Source organism: Camponotus floridanus, unplaced genomic scaffold (assembly GCF_003227725.1).
Source record: "Camponotus floridanus strain SB8 unplaced genomic scaffold, Cflo_v7.5 scaffold12, whole genome shotgun sequence".
Classification (NCBI taxonomy): domain Eukaryota; kingdom Metazoa; phylum Arthropoda; class Insecta; order Hymenoptera; family Formicidae; genus Camponotus; species Camponotus floridanus.
In genome coordinates this window covers 737,180-754,850 of record NW_020229237.1, presented here as the reverse complement: position 1 = coordinate 754,850, position 17,671 = coordinate 737,180, and the positions used below count along the sequence as shown (strand labels likewise).

The window sequence follows — 17,671 nt, the reverse complement described above, 5'->3', positions numbered from 1 at the left end:
TGATTTTTTAAACGATTATTACTTGTGTAATCACAGTACGAGATGTTTAACTTTAGCCTTATAAATTTTATCGGGATATTTAATACTGAAGATCGAACGCATTAAATCTTGCTAATATTTAGATAAGACTCGCAATAGAATAAAGAGACGATATGGCGCTTTTGCAGATCTATTCGAATGCCACCCTGCCTGTAAACTTAGAAATTCTTTCGCTGAGTCCTCTGCTAGTTTCCGAGGGGGAGCACGTGCTAATAACGAATGAAAACATCGCGATGGTATTGGACATTGCTAAATACGGCGTGGAAGAAACCGGTGTCGTATTTACTCTGGTGACACCGCCAGTTTACGGAACACTGGCATTAGATGTTCTAACATCCCGAAGCGATCACTCCTTCACGTTGCAAGATATCAATCAAGATAAGGTAATCGGCCAGCGATCAATTTATCAAATTCTCGAATTAACGGTACGTTACACCGAGAACTCCTCGACCCGACGTAAGTCCGGCGAGCGCGATATTAGTGTCCATCTGTCGGTTACACGTGTGACGATAAAGCACGAAATCGCCGAGGAGTTTGCGGGGACATGTGTAAGAGGCGAAACTCGGTCGGCGTGCACCTGACATTAATTAATATCAGGTGACTAAATGCAGCTCCGAGAGGTCGGTCGATCCCTATAGACCGTAGAAGGCGTCGTGGAAAGTCATATGTTCTTCCAGTTCGTCATAGGACCACGCGCTGCTATACATAGCACACGCCACAAGGACTAACTTTAGAATCGTTGATGGCGGGAACATGGAGGGTCGACCGACTTGCCGTTCGCTCGCGCCTACTCCTCCACTACTCCACACTCAATTTATCTGGCGACAGTGCTCTATTTATAAACTCATCCGCCATCACTCATTAATGGTTTTTCGTTAGAGATCACGTATCGTTTTTTATCCACCATCGCGCTCACTCGCTTGCCGTTACTGCCAATTGCTTTCTAATCGTTAAAAGAAAAAGGGGGGAAAAAGCTCGCATCTTCTCTCTGTCTCGACTCTCGGATCGACGCCGGGGACGACGCCCACTCGATATGCTAATCGACGACCACCGACTTAACCCCGGTCGCTCTAATTAATTTCAACCGCGGTCGATCTCGAGTGTTAGATCAAACGCCAGAAAGGATAACACGAGTCGGGTGCTCCGATGTACTCGCCCATGATTAATTCTGATTCCGTAGCACGACATAGTGTGTTTGCCGCTCGAGATTCTCATAGAACGGAGGCTACCGCAAGTTAAAGTCCACGCTCCTCGTAACGTTGTCTCTTACTGATGTTGCGATACATGACATTACTGGCACTTACGCCATTTCTTTCATATGTAAATTTACACTGCGGAACAGTGCAAACGTAAGAATCGCATTAACGCATCGCATCTTACGATTTAGAGAGATATTGAAGAAAAGTTTAAGTTTTCTCTAAATTAATTTTCCTATTGTTATGAGAGAAGCCTGCGTTACATTAGGTAGGATGTTGATAACATTATCCTTATTATAATTGACTTGTTCCGACAGATACAGTACATGCATGACGGTAGCGAAACCACAGAGGACAGCATGATTCTGGAATTGACATTGGTGGCCGGGACAGGCTATACTCTCCCAGGATATCTCCAAGGACACCTCAGATTCCCTCTTCACGTCAATGTCACACCCGTCAACGATCCGCCGTTGCTCGAGATACCGACCGCAAAAGTACTGCGTCTGGCCCAAGTAAGGCACGAACATAAATTGTATATTTCCTTTAATTTCCTTTTTTCTGGCTTAGTTTTTCAAGACGTTTCGAGACGCTTATCACGCGAATGAATTTTTTTCTCGCCGTACTAATTCGGAGCACGTTGCGTCCGATTTGACCGAAACAAAACCGTCAGTTCACGCTACTCAACTAAATCAATTAATGGGGGCCGAATGAAATAGTAGCTTACTTGTGGCTCGTGCATCTTCGTAGAACGTGGCAATTTAGCCGCAGCGAAATCGATTTAACTCGCTCGCGTTCTCGGTCATCGCTCTTAATTAACCGCACGTATAAGTTCGAGAGTATGCGTGCACGTATATCATGTATGCGCATAACGAATGCTTCTTTCATATATCATATGGATGCATATTCTCGGAACAGGAATAATCGCGATATGAAGACAGAAATTGTAATTACGATTGTAATTTGCGGTGAATTAATCTCATCTACGTCGAGCTGGTCCCGATACTGCTAACAATACTACAATTATTTCAGGAAATACTGAAATTCTAGTAAATATAATTTTAACTATATTAACTCTCCGAATATCACACATGTATATTATACATAGATTTCACTCGTAAAAATAGATAAGCAATATATATGGATTGATAAAAAAACATGTTAGATATTTCTTAATAATATAAAAATAAAAACAAAATCTTTAATATCCATATTGATTCATCTTTTTCAATTCTCCGATTACAAAAAACTGATTGTTATATAAATTGAGATGTATATTCGCTATTTCGCTTGATGTGTTTTATGTCAGTGCGAAAACAACGGCGCAGTTTTTCATCGATTCACCGCGTCCTTTCATTCAGTATGCCTATACAATATGCATTCGTCGAACGTGATTTCATCAAATATAAAATATGCGAAAAACGCTGATATTCGCAGGGCACAAGAAAAACACTGACTAAGGAATTAATATGGGCTATAGACGCCGACACTCCGTCGGAAATGCTGATCTATACAGTTTTACGAGCGGATACCGACGCTGGACACATCGAGAGAGTTACTTATCCGTTTCGACCTATCGACACGTTCACACAGGCTGAATTAATGCAAGGCCTCATTGCCTATGTGCATCGTGGGAACGGTAATGGATTATAATTGCAAAAGCATGCTATATTTTTTTAATTTGATAAGCCTTTAACGATGATTAAATGACATTTTATTTGTCTTCTTGTGTCTCTTACGCGATTATTTTTTTTTTATTTCTAATATATATATATAAATATAATGTAGCGTTATATCTCGTCGAGATTTTTTATCGATGTAATATATTTAATCTTTCAGCCAAACCGAATGCAATGTTGGGCTTACAAGTGAGCGACGGCGTCGAGAGTAGTCAGCCCGCGTATCTGCGCGTATCGGCTTATCCGTTGCAAATTAAATTGACACACAATACCGGTCTCGTTGTGGTGCATCGTTCATTCTCTTACCTGACACCGGCAAATCTCTCGTTCGCCACGAATTCGGACGACAATACCATCGATATCCGTTACGATATCGTTTCACCACCACATTACGGTGTTTTACAAAAATTGAGGGACATCTCCAATAGCTGGATGAACGTCGAGCACTTTACCAGTCGGGATATGGAAATGAACACTATTCGTTATCTTCATAATGTCGGTAGTCCTAATCAGGACGAATTTAAATTCCAAGCGAGCGTGCGCGAAGTGAAGACGCAGCAAATGTACGACTTCCGTATTACCTTCATCGATCTTGAGCTGAAGGAAACCAGAAGGATGCCTCTTAATCTCACCGATGTGTCGAACGTTATTATTACGAGCAACCACTTGAAGTACCAGACAAATCCACTAGTTACATCGCCAAATAAGATAGTCTTTACTCTTACAACGGGACCAAAATACGGCGATCTATTTCTGTCCGATCGTAAACTCGCGACAGCTAGTACTTTTACGCAAGAGGACATCGAGGCTGGTAGATTAAACTATCGTCTATTCAGACGATCTTATTCCGAGATCTTCGACGAAATAATGTTCAAAGTTAATGCACCTCAATGCGTCGACATATACGCCAACTTGAAATTCCGATATTATCTCGGCAAGAACAGCAAACCGCTGGAGGGCGTGGAGAATTTGAAAGTTGACGAAGGCTCGAAAGTACCTCTGAGGATCACGCATGTGAATCCCAAGGAGTATGGTGTAGCCTCTTTGATGTACAATCTTACAATAAAACCGAATCATGGTTGGCTCTCCATCGCGAATAGCTCAAGATCACAAGGACAAAAGAACGTCTCGTCTTTTACATTCGAAGATGTATTGACACAAACGGTATATTACGTGCATGATGATTCCGAAACGAAAGAGGACTCCTTTGAATTTGTGGCGATATCTCTGGATTCCGTCGACTTTATGTACGTCGGAAAGTTTCGAATTGAAATCATTATGAAAAATGACAATCCGCCGGAGCGAACAATTGATAGAATCTTTCATGTTGTATCAAAAGGAGAAAAATTGATAACGAATAAGGATCTCGCTTACATAGACAAAGATATTGATACTCAAACGAGCGAACTTATTTATACTAGAAGAGATGCTCGGAAGAGCGGAATATATAGGGTGACTAATCCTTCGGTACAGATACGCAAATTCTCGCAACAGGACATCGACGACGGTATGATACTTTTCCGTCACCAAGGGGATGAACGTGAAAAAATTGAATTCGATATCACCGATGGTCATTTTTACAGGATCGGCGCTCTTGAAATTCAAGCTAGTCCACCTTATATCAAGTTGCACAAAAGTAACGATTTAATTGTCCAATTTAATAAATCTGTGGTGCTCCGATCGAAAGAACTTGAGATAGAAACAAATGTATACACCACAGAAAAAGATATTAAATACAATGTATGGGAGAGACCGAAGCATGGTATATTGCTAAAGAATAATAGAGAGTCGAATAGTTTCACAGAGGATGATTTAAAGCATGGTATTGTATCATACAAACATCTAGGTAGTTCCTTGACACAAGACAGCTTCAGATTTAAGGTGTTTGCTAAAAACGCGGAAGCTGACGGTACGTTCGTGATCAAAGTCTATCCGGAGAGTTATTGGGAATCGTTGATCATTCAAAACAACGAAACGATATTCGTCGAGGAGGCTACGAGTATCCTGCTAAGTCGAAAGAGCCTCGAGATAATGCATCCTAAAATATCGCCGACCGAAATCGTTTATTTCGTACGAGAATGGCCGCAGAATGGCTATCTCGATTTGCAAGCTCATGACGAACACAGTGAGGAGATGAAGGAAGAATATAGCGGAAACACGGTAAAACAGTTCGAGCAGAGTCTGATAAACGAGGGTTGCGTCTTCTACGTTCAATCGGTGATTAATCAGACGAGCGATCGTTTCATGGTAGATGTTACCAATGGTATCACATGGTTACGAGGTTTAAGTGTGAATTTTGTGATCGTGCCGGAAAAACTCTATGTCGAGGCGAAGAGTTTCACCGTCGTAGAAGGCAAGAGCGTGATGCTAAACGAATCTGACTTCTCGGTCGTGACGCCGTATTACGCCGGCAAAATGACGGATTACAGGATAACGGAGAAGCCGCGACACGGAACGATTCTTGACTCCACGAAGAATACTCAAGTGAAAAAATTCTCGCAGAAGCACTTGAATGCCGGAATTATATTATACAAGCATAACGGAGACGAATTTTCGAAGGATTCCTTCAGAATGATTGTCACCGCTGGTGATAAGATAAGTGAGCCGTTTGACGTATCGATCGTTGTTCAGCCTGTTAACGACGAAGTTCCTGTACTGGTGAACAAAACTAAGCTTAACGTTTGGCAAGGTGGATCTATTATCTTGACGTCGACAAACTTGGCGGCTATCGACAATGACACCGCCCCGAACGATATAATATTCAATGTTACTGGGGTGAGGAACGGATATATCTCGTTGATCACTGCACCCGAGGTGGACATCTATACTTTCACACAGAGTCAAATTAACGAATCGCAAGTGATGTTTACACATACGAGTGAGTATACAATATTCAGAAATTAATTGTAAATTGGAACACTTTTATGATTATATAAACATAATGTAAAATACTGTAATTAGTACTATAATTAACTGATAATTATGAAATTAATTTTGAATAATAAAAATAATTACTTAATTTGATATTAAAATGTACGAAATAATGCATAACGATTTTTTAATTATTTATGATAATTATGGAATTTATTTTTATTATATAATGGAAATTATTTCAGGAAGTCAAGATAATATATCAAAATTCTAATTAATAAAATTGCAATCTTTTACAACACAAGATTAACACAAGATTTAATACGAAAAAGTGTAATGTATGTAAAAATGTGTAATGTATTTTTCAGACGGATCTGATGGAGAATTTAACTTCGTATTAAGCGATGGCGTACACACGACGGAATTTTACACAATCTTAATTACGACAAAGCCAGTTCGTTTAAATATTGAACACAATATGCCCCTTAATGTCTTTCCTCTTACTAAGAAATTAATATCAGACAAGCTCTTATTAACGACGTGTTCCGACGAAGCGAGGGAGATTAGATACATTGTGCGAAACGGACCCCATTTAGGCAAAGTTATAATGGAGACAAGTGAAGGGATATGGCTTGAGGTCGAGCGATTTACTCAGAAAGATATAAACAATAGTAAAGTGATTTATGAGCATACCAAGCAGTTCATGGACCTAGCGGCCAATGACTCTTTCATATTTGACATCGAAACGCACTCCGCTGGAACTATAACAAGTCAGGTATAGAAAAAATATATAACTAAATATTTAATTTTTATGGTCCATAAAGTATCTTATTTTCAATTAGCGTATCTTGTGATTTTATAAATTGCGAAAAATATTATTTATATGCTTTCAATAAGTTAAGAAATTTAATATTTTTAATAACTTTTAATGAAAGACTGCAATGTTTATCTCGATTTTATGTAATTATTTACTTTTACAACAATGTTTTTATATATCGCAGATTTTCCAAATAAATATATCAGTTTCGAGCGGTGGCCTGGACCGATATATCTTTGTGAAAAACGTCAGAGTTGTGGAGGGTGGTTCCGCCGAAGTCGTCATGAACATTAGCGGCATCGTATCATATCTACAGATCAACGCTGGGATCGAGAAGCCGGCAGTATTATCAAAATTAGTTCACCAGCCTAGTCACGGACATGTGATGCTTTTGCCGGATTTGAATGTGACTACTTTCATGCAAACGCAGGTCGAGGGCGGGAAAATCGCTTATTATCACGATCATTCAGATACTCTAGAAGATCGCATTTATTTCACGTTGTATTTAACACCCGGTCACGTGTTACTTTGCAACATCAGTGTTCCCGTTATTATCGAGCCAATTAACGATCAGCCTTTCAGACTCGTCACCAATACTCCACACATTATGGTCGTGCAGAATCAAAACCAGACCATTACTCGGGAAAATCTTTTAACCATCGATCCCGATACTCCACCGCAGGATATTACGTATGACGTGATTACAGGACCGACGTTCGGCAGATTACTGCTGTTACCTTTCGACCAGAATATATCAGAAGTACGCCAAGTGGAGAAGTTCACCCAGTACGACGTGGATTCCAATCGAGTAGTATACGAGCATAATGGAACGTTGCAGGCCGCTTCTTTCTACTTCAGAGTCTGGGACGGTGGTTACAGTCCGATTTATACCGTCTTCAACGTTCACGTTTTACCTATACGACTGAATGTGACGGTGCTCGGTCCGGTGCGTTTGCAGCAAGGTTCGAACGTGGCGCCCATTTCAGAAAACGACATAAAACTCGATACGAATGCACGTCAGGATCTAGTGATCTACGAGATTACGACACATCCGAAGTGCGGAGTATTATACGTGCGAGATGGTGCCGCGGCAATGTTCAAGCAGAGCGATCTACTATCAAAAAGCGTAGTGTTTATGCAGACGAATATGACGGTGCCAAATGACAGTTTGGAGTTGTCAGCGCGACTAAGCGGTTTCGTACAAAAACATATACGTGTCGAGATCAAAGTTACGCCTCTCATTATCATGAATCCGTTGACGGCATTAGCGAGTGAAAAGACTCGAATATCTTTGTATCATCTAGACGCAACTCCCCTGGCGAAGTTAACGACGAGCAATCCATTGTACACTATCGTAAGAAAACCGAAGTTTGCCAAGATCAAAAGAATTATCAGAAGCTCCTCGTCGTCCGGCGAGAAGAGAGGTACGCGCGAACGAGAGGTGAATCGTTTCTCGCACCAGGAGATTATCTCCGGAGTGATATATCTGGTATGCAGAAAAATACCATCGATAGACGGCGTCTCGGATAGTTTCAGTTTCATTCTTGCGGCTTCCATCTTCCAGCCAGCCGTGGGTGACTTCGAATTCCGTATCAAGCTCGACATCGACGACGATAACATCACCTTAGGCGGTCCTATGGATCCGGTCAGTCGCGAGGGCGAGATGGCGATCGCACCGAATATGAGCAATGATTATCTTCTGATTCTCGGCATGTTGCTCGGCGTGTTTCTTCTCGGCGTGGTTGTAATTATTACGATCAGATGCCGGCATAACAGATACAAACACGCTGAAGAAGAGAAACCGGAAACCACTCCCGCTGTTGGCGTGATGCCGCTTCCCAGACCGCCGGATCATCTGATGCCTGCTACTCCGCATTTGAAGCCTTTCGGTAACGATCACAATAGTGTAACAGCCAGCACACCTTTGCCAGTGTTGCCCTCAACGTTACCACAATGTAAAGTGATACCCTTGAGTCCTCTGGAAAGCGGCTCAGAAATCGACGTATCCGCCAGATATCCCTATGGGGTGGCGGATGGCGACGAATGGAGTAGCTTCGACACTTCCGATCTACCTTGCCAGTCGGCCACAACTCAAAGGACCAAGAAGAACCCGTTGCTGAGGAGGGACCAATACTGGGTCTAGCAGGAAAGAAACACGTTGCGGTTTACGCGAAAAAAACCGTAGCGTCTCCTGGCGTGTTTTATGCGAGAATCGAGACTATCGTGGATATCACGGACTTAATGTGCCTAAGGAAAGTGAAATCTACGACAGAATTTATGGAAATCGCTCGTCGGGATTTGAGATTATCGCGCCAGACATATATACGTCGAGTAATAGTGAGATGACGTTCGATGCTGTGGCGAGAATTTAGTGATGTTGGCATGTGTTTCGGTGCATCCGATTATAATTGAAAAAAGGCGAAGAAACTCCTTGATTGTGTAGGAAATTTACGGATCGAAAACGATCGAGAATTATCGGTAATTCCCGATGCGGAATAGTTCGCAGTGTCTCGTGTATTATTAGCCTAAAACGATATAAACAGGAAGCTAAATCTCCTTGAATGTCACGACTATCGCCGCTATCACGAGCTCAATGTGCCTGAAAGATGTCTGACTCTGCTGACATTTTTTCCACTAATCACAACGTCGATTTTTCGTATATCTATTCTATGACCCTTCCTTCCGGCGGATCGAAATAAATTTAATCATTAAAAAAGCAGAATGATTATTCATTAAAGACTTTTGCAATCAATTCAATCTTGATCTAAGAATAAGATCCGTCGATTTACTGGCTCGTTTTAGAGTGCAGACTTTTAGAAAAATACATATGACCACTTTTATGTTCTTTCCTCTCCTTCCATTTTTACACTTTTTGTAAATTTAGATCAATAAGATTGTTATAAGAATGGCATTTATCGATTTTTGCTGTCGTAAATTTCAGGTAAAATCGAAGTATTAAGGCTTAAAAAAAGGCGGAACTTTCGCTCTGTCTTAAGTTATACAAAGAAAATAGAAACGAGTAATCAGGATAATACAAGAATTTTTGTGACACTGTATGATAAGACGATCAAATGCGCACAATGTAATCGAGCGCTTGTATGTTCCTGTTACTTGTCACTTGACGCAAATGAATGCATTTATACTAACTGTACTCGAGTTTGTGTGGACATATCCTTTTATACCGCCATATATTGTCCAAGTTAAACTTTTTTATTTCTCTCCAATATGGATCTCACATACGGTCATTTTATTCCATCGTTATTCCGACTATTTCGATGTTGCTCGTACTATGCAAGTAAATATAAAATACTAGTTAATATTTGTTCGAAATGTAAAAAAAATCGAATCGCCGCAACAATCTTTTTGTGACAACGTAATATTGCGCATTTTAGCTTTATGTGGTGAAATACATTGAATTATTTCTTTGTATGGACGTATATATATATATATATATACATACATACTTATTTCAGTAAGAATATGTTGTACAGCAGATAAAAAAATTGTATCGAATAATTGTCATAAATTAGATAATAGATCAAGCAATTATTAATTGATAGCGTTATTTCCGCGAATCACTTTTTGCAACATTTTTCTCATCGCGACGATTATCTTTAAATTACATAGAATCGTGTACGAAATTTTTACAATTCTTCTCTGTTTTGTCTTTATAGTGAACAATAGATTATTAGGCGACACTAAATAATATAATTATTTAACGTATCTTAAACGCGAATTATTAGTAATACTCGAAATCTATAAGCCGTTTTTTATACGAGTACGAGAGTAGATCTTTTCTACTATGAAACGTTGACGCGCGGCGAGTTCGTAATTCATAAGCGATGAACGGGGTTGTGCGTAAGCGGTTTCATCTGAGAGAAATTTATTAACGAAGGGGTATGTTGACGAATTTGTTGATTTTAAAAAGAATTTTACGTTACGTTGCTCTTGCGGAAACTGACGGTAACCTAAATAGATCCGCTTCCGGCCAATGTCGAGTGTAAATATTATAGAACCGCACTATAAAAAAAAGTCTTCATTTATCAAAAAAACTAAGTACAGAGAAAAATTAAGGAGATAATTGACTTGATTAATTGAAACGCGTTAGATTCTGTTATAAGATAAAAATTATATGTCAATGATATAAACAAAAATATAATATTATATAATATAATATTATATAATATAATATATAATATAATATTATATAATATAATATAATATAAAAATATAATGTAATATTAATATTATCAATGTTAATCAAATTATATAAATGAATCAGATTGAATAAACAGTAAAATTTATAATTCATGTAAACTAATAGGATTGTTCTCTTATATTATAAAATTATGCGGTCGTATAATATCTTCTATATATTAATAATAACAATAAAAATCAAAAAAAGGCAGCGGTCTCTTTATCGAAAGATCTCTTGTTAAATCTAAATCTACGTCATGCCTTTTTACTTTATTTTGTTATTAATAATTTAAAGCCTCGTTTCGTTCAGAGAAAAGAGATTTATTGGCCCATTAATTGTAAAACTACGATATATTAACGATATATAAGAATAAATTTATAGTACTTTTTCGCGGTAACTCAAGCATATGTCTGGCCGAAAGTGGATTAACGGCAATTCCCTAAATCTTAGAAGCGTATCTAATAAAACAGTTTAACGTGAATGTTGATTATAGCGATCATAATGATATATATGATATATATTATAATGCGTACACTACTACGTAGAATGTACCGTTCCATGGATTTATATAACATATACATTAATAGATTCTAATTAAAGACGTTTTACCGAGAGAGACAGAAAGAGACACCCGTTCGTTGATTCATGAATATGCTACAGACGAACCGTTAGGCTTTTTTACATCCACCAAAAATGAACTGATCTGAGTGCCAAACTTCTATAATCTATAATATGTAATTATCATAGGACTGTATTTTCCCTGCCGACTGAATGCATTACTCTTCTAATTCTAATAAATTGAATGTGCGATGTTAAGTAAACACGGTCTAGTTATTATTTATCATATCATAATCACTAACTCTATTAATTTTAATCTATTTACTTTCTATTGTTTATATCTCTAATTTATATCTCTATTAATTATAATCTACTCGTATTTACTTTCTATTGTTTATATTTTATTATTAATTACTGATTACATTACTGATATATTTTAAACAAATACATTTTATATGCATTTTTGCATTTCATATTTATATCCTTTTTATTTTATTAATATGCAGATATAATTAAAAATATAAAAATCTATTTAAAATATGTAAGTACATAATAAATAAAGATGCCTTTAGAAATATCTTTTTTTCATTTAATTATATACAATTTAGATATTTATTAAATAATAAAAAATTATATATATATATATATATATATCTTTGTTAATGATATCAGTAATCTCTTACAGTAAGCTTTTATTTATATTATTTAGTGTCTATTTAATAAATAATAAATAATTTTGTAATCTATTCTCTTTAGACAAATTAAAAAAAATAATTGTAGAAAGCAATGCGAAAGATTTGTAGATGAAATAAGTTATTTTCTCCAGAATAAATTAAAAAAACAAAATTTTAAAATGTATACTTCATAATTTTCTCCATCGCATTAATAGAGTAAATAAAACAATAAAACAACTTTCGACAGTTGTGATAATTTTTTTCATTTAAAATTTATTGAAAAATAAACTTACCGAAAAATGCCTCTTTCCATCTTGGAATCCTGACGTAAAATTATTGGGATGTGAGCATTGCGATGTCAATATCGGGATATCAGTGGGATAATGTCTTTCAGAAATCTGTTAAACACAAATTATATGTATTACATTATGCATATATAGACACAATAGCTATAATAAACATATTGGAAAACAAAAACAGCAGTAATTGTATTTACGCGCAAACTCTTTTTAATGTTTATTAAATCAAATATAATAATTTCTTCGTAAAAAAAATACAAAAATATATATTGATTTAAATAATAATGATTTAATTAATAATAGAATGACAAAATGTATATACCTGAAGATAATTGTACCATCATAAATTTTCAAACTTCCCGCTTCAACGAGAAAATAACAGCACGAAACACACACGAAGGAGATTACGATCGCGTATGTGATTTCGCAAACACACAGACGCAAATTGTCGATCTCAAAATTGCGATGCAAATTGACTGATATAATAGTGATTACACAATTACGATGAATGTGTACTTTACTTTGAAAATTGTTTGTGCGCGAAATTTGCCTATAAACAATAATAACCGCGAAAGAATACAGAGCGATCCATCGACATGTTTTATGACCGACTGCGATTCGAAATATCACATTATTATTTTTGGTAAAACGGTAGATAACGATTGCACATCTCACTATACACTTTGTACTTATTAAAAAGAGTACTTTATTCGCGACACTTTCAATAATTCTTTGCAATTCCACACTTACTTTTAAACGATAATATTCGCGAGAAATATACGACGCGATCCGAAAACGACCTCGCCATCCGCCGCGTCACGATTGATCGTGAATTTAGTAGCAAAGAGCGATATTGCGATTCTCGAAATGGAAACTATCGAAGTATCGAAGCCGCACATACTTCTCCGTGAAAATAATTTATAAATAATAATGGCGTCATGTATATAGAAAACGTTCCGATATTAAAATACTATATAAAATCGCAAACGACACGCTAGAGATTAATCTCTCGATATAAAGGCACGATATAAAAATGCGATAAGAACAAGAAATGTATGTTAAAAAATTCGTAAACAACAGAAAGCAACTCGGATATCAGATCTCAGATATCTCGATAAAATTGATTTTTATCAAAAGGTAGGGTTATAGATCATTGAAAAAGATTGCGCTTTTTAATAATCGATATCATAATATTCTTTTCTGGATAAAAATTCCCGTAAATGTATTAGAAAATGATTTATCATAGATACCTTTAAACAGAAACAGAATTATGCAAATGAGAATTATAAAATTAGCGTGTGCGAAATTGCGTGAATTCGACAAAGGCCAGGCTTCTCTCTGCAAAGAAGCACGTCACGCCATCTGTAAAATCAATCATGCACGATATCACGAGAGTTAGCATGAAAGTGATATAACAATAATTCTTCTCAAATATGGCTTCATATAGGCGGTAAGTTAATTATTTTCGGCTTTTTAATCTTTATGCGATGAAGAATTTATCTCAAGTATATATAAATCATCTGTTTGAGTCGTTTTCAATTGACATAGCAATTTCGTCTGGTTTTTTAAGTCTGATTTCATGGATTTCTATCGTTGGTTAATATCTATATGTCTACGTGTCTCTTCTCGCACTATCTTATTTATGAAATAGATGCTTTTATTCAATGAATTTATCGCGTCGTGTCGGTCGCGGACTTAATCTAATCTGTCGCCGAACGAATATGATATTGACACTTATATAGGATGGAATTTCACAATTTTACGTCATTACTGCTATATAATCTGTTGTGCGGTCGCATTTCCGGCAGTATTTCATCTAAAAAATCCAGTTTAATTTAAAATAGTACATACAATGTAATGCTCGCCGATAAACATAATTTATTTTTATAATATCTAAGATTTATGTAAAGTATATTCTATTATATTTTAACAAGTGTTTAATTTATTTTGTGCTTTAAACTTTTCAGGTTAGCCCCATTTTTAATATTACTGTGTACTCCATTCCTTGTCGACGCAGTTATCAGAGACAATTTTAAGAGATGCGATCAAAGCAGTTTTTGCCAGTAAGAATTAATCATTTTTGCAGATATTGTCATTTAAAAGACAGATATAAATTTTGTTTTATTTCTTATAGACGGTGCAGGAAAGTAGAGCCTGGAAAAACACCATATCAGCTTTTACCAGATACACTTATACAGAATGAATCTATGATTACCATAGACCTATTTAATAAAGATACAGGTGTCTTCTACGTGGTACAATTTACCTCATTGAAAGAGAGTACATTTAGATTGCACATCAATGAAAAGAATCCACTGCATCCTAGATACGAAAATGAATATGCTCTTCAAGATCAGCCACAAATAATAAAATTGGATTCTGTGGAAAAAACAACTGAAAGTATAACTGTAGTAAAGGGTGAAAACAAAGCTATTTTAAATGTTAATCCATTTAAAATAGATCTATACTCTAAAGGTGTTTTAACAATATCAGCAAATGCTCGTGGTCTTATGAGATTTGAACATTTACGTACAAAGCCAGTAAGGTATTTAGTGTTAGAGGACAATTATTGCACTAAAAGCTTATATAGAATAATAAGTTATATATATATATATATATATATATATATATATATATAACTTATAATATAATAAGTTTTATATATATATATATATTGCTATTCTATTATAGAGAACCAGAACAAAGTGAAAATGCTGAAACTGTGGAAAAAAATAATACCACATATCCTGGTGATGGCGCTGATAATGATCCTGGTGCTTGGGAAGAAAACTTCAAGGAGCATCATGATACAAAGCCATTTGGTCCCGAAGCTGTTGCTATGGATTTCAGTTTTCCTGGATCAGAACATGCTTATGGTATACCAGAACATGCTGATTCGTTAGCATTACGATCAACTAAATCTAGCGATCCATATAGACTTTACAATCTAGATGTATTTGAATATGAAACAAACGAACGTATGGCTTTGTATGGTGCAATCCCAGTTCTTTATGCTCATGGGTAAGAATCTATTAAATAAATTCATAACCTTTAAGAAATTCATAATTTCTAAGAAATTTATTTGCATTAATATATTTCAGAAAGGAAAGATCATCAGGTGTCTTTTGGCATAATACTGCAGAAACTTGGATTGACATTTTGTCGAGTGCAGACAACAATGTTGTAGAAAGCATTGTTAATTTTGTATCTGGATCTACTAAGAAATTCCAGGTAGATGCTCATTTTATGTCAGAATCTGGAGTAATTGATGTATTCTTTATGTTAGGTCCAAAACCACTTGATGTTCTTAAACAATACACTGTTCTGACTGGCACAGCTCCCTTACCACAGGTAAATGAAATAAACATTGTAAAAATTCCTTTAAGCTCTGTTATAAGTGAAATATTCTAAACTTAAAATTTTTGTTGATATTTATTTTAGATGTTTGCTCTTGGATATCATCAAAGCCGTTGGAATTACAATGATCAGGATGACGTTGCAACAATCGCTGAAAGTTTCGATACATATGATTTGCCATTAGAAGTTATATGGCTTGATATTGAATATACCGATAACAAAAAATATTTTACGTGGGATTCACGTAAATTTCCAAATCCTGTTGAAATGGTACACAATCTTACTGCTAAAGGCAGAAAATTAGTGGTTATCATCGATCCCCATATTAAACGCGACAGTAATTACTTTTTACATAATGATGCAACCAATTTGGGTTATTATATTAAAAACAAAGATGGAAAAGATTACGAGGGTTGGTGTTGGCCAGGAGCTTCATCATATTTGGACTTTTTCGATCCAAAAGTTATTGAGTACTATGTTGGCTTGTATAGTTTAGATAAATTTCATGGTACCACTAATGACGTTTATATTTGGAATGACATGAATGAACCAAGTGTGTTTAATGGGCCCGAAATAACTGCACTAAAGGATCTTGTCCACCATGGAGGTTGGGAACACAGAGATGTTCATAATATTAATGGACATATGTACATCCGTGCGACATACGAAGCTTTATTCCGACGATCAGGCGGTTACTTGAGACCTTTTATTTTAACGAGAGCCTTTTTTGCTGGTTCGCAACGCTATGCAACAATGTGGACTGGCGATAATATGGCTGAGTGGAGTCATCTACGTATAAGTTATCCAATGTGTCTTTCGGTTGCTATATCAGGAATGTCGTTATGTGGTGCCGACGTGGGAGGCTTCTTTAAAAATCCAGATTCCGAATTGTTCATTAGATGGTATCAAGCTGCGGTATGGCTACCTTTCTTCCGTCAGCATTCTCATATCGAGACGAAAAGACGCGAGCCATGGACATTCAATGAAGAAACTACTCAAATAGTTCGCGAAGCGCTAAGATTGCGATACTCTTATCTACCATTATGGTACACGCTCTTTAGAGAGCACGAAATAAACGGCTTACCCGTTATACGTCCTCTATGGGTGAACTATCCATCGGAATCGGAGACATTTACTATTGATGATCATTTGCAACTTGGTGATTCTCTACTTGTACGCCCAGTGTTCCAGTCTGGTGCTACTGAAGTAGCAGTTTACTTCCCAGGAGAAAACAAAGTAACTTGGTATGATATCGATACAATGCAGCCCTATCAAAAGGCTGGCTACGTTAAAATACCAGTAACGATCTACAAGATCCCTGTATTCCAAAAAAGTGGTTCTATCGTTCCACGAAAAATGAGGATACGACGTAGTACAGTTGCTATGAAAGATGATCCCTACACATTGATAATAATCACTGATAGTAATGGCAAAGCTAGCGGTAATCTTTATATCGATGATGAAATTAGCTTTGAATATCGTCATGGAAAGTATTTATATTTAAGAATAACATTGGACAACAATAAAATAACTTCAACTCTAATAGATAAACTAGCTTCATATGAAACACAAAGCTGGTTAGAAAGAATAGACATAGCCAATCCACCTCAAGGAATTAAGTCTGCCCAATTGGAATCTCACAGTGAGTAATCAGATTTAGTATAATAATACAATTGTATAACAAAATCTATATATCAATAACATATATGTATATTTTTTATAGGCATGGGAAAAATAACTTTGGAAACTACATATAATCCACATAACAATGTATTAACAATACGTAAACCAGCTGTAAATATGGGGGAAGAATGGACTATTGAATTATTACATTAGGATTATGATGGATTCATAATCAACTTTCAGTAATCTATACAATAATGCCAATTTTCTATTACTATATGAGGATTATGTTTCAGTTATCTGTGATTTGGATAATTATATTTCCTAGAACAATAAAAATATAACTCAACTACATCATGA

General features: G+C 36.3%; 2 protein-coding genes and 1 long non-coding RNA gene across 11 annotated transcripts in view; 2 read left to right on the top strand and 1 right to left on the bottom strand.

Annotated features, from left to right (window-relative positions):
• Positions 1-10,737, top strand: part of LOC105258940 (chondroitin sulfate proteoglycan 4) — a 50,981-nt gene extending 40,244 nt beyond the window's left edge. For all 7 annotated transcript variants that reach the window (XM_025415406.1, XM_025415407.1, XM_025415405.1 and 4 more), the window contains exons 7-12: positions 168-422; positions 1,553-1,750; positions 2,673-2,874; positions 3,075-5,792; positions 6,154-6,560; positions 6,787-10,737. In XM_025415406.1, coding sequence (XP_025271191.1) covers positions 168-422; positions 1,553-1,750; positions 2,673-2,874; positions 3,075-5,792; positions 6,154-6,560; positions 6,787-8,745 — 5,739 coding nt within the window. In that variant the 3' untranslated portion in view covers positions 8,746-10,737. The remainder of the gene's footprint in view (positions 1-167; positions 423-1,552; positions 1,751-2,672; positions 2,875-3,074; positions 5,793-6,153; positions 6,561-6,786) is intronic.
• Positions 1-13,660, bottom strand: part of LOC112639937 — a 27,199-nt gene extending 13,539 nt beyond the window's left edge. Inside the window, exons 1-2 of one of the 2 annotated variants that reach the window (XR_003123761.1) lie at positions 13,582-13,660; positions 12,326-12,430 (exon numbers count right to left, since the gene is read on the bottom strand). This is a non-coding gene — a long non-coding RNA (uncharacterized LOC112639937). Of the gene's footprint in view, positions 1-12,325; positions 12,431-12,653; positions 12,994-13,581 lie in introns of those variants that run through there. The other variant, XR_003123762.1, reaches the window with a different exon arrangement.
• On the top strand, positions 13,631-17,671 carry LOC105258939 (neutral alpha-glucosidase AB). Of its 2 annotated transcripts, none has more exons than XM_011270525.3 (7): positions 13,631-13,781; positions 14,299-14,394; positions 14,466-14,876; positions 15,023-15,352; positions 15,433-15,682; positions 15,773-17,330; positions 17,412-17,671. In XM_011270525.3, exons 1-7 carry the CDS (start codon positions 13,765-13,767, stop codon positions 17,522-17,524), a joined length of 2,775 nt encoding a protein of 924 aa, XP_011268827.1. In that variant the 5' UTR covers positions 13,631-13,764; the 3' UTR covers positions 17,525-17,671. The 2 variants fall into 2 exon arrangements, with proteins under 2 accessions (XP_011268827.1, XP_011268828.1); XM_011270526.3 differs by lacking the exon at positions 13,631-13,781 and adding an exon at positions 14,041-14,185.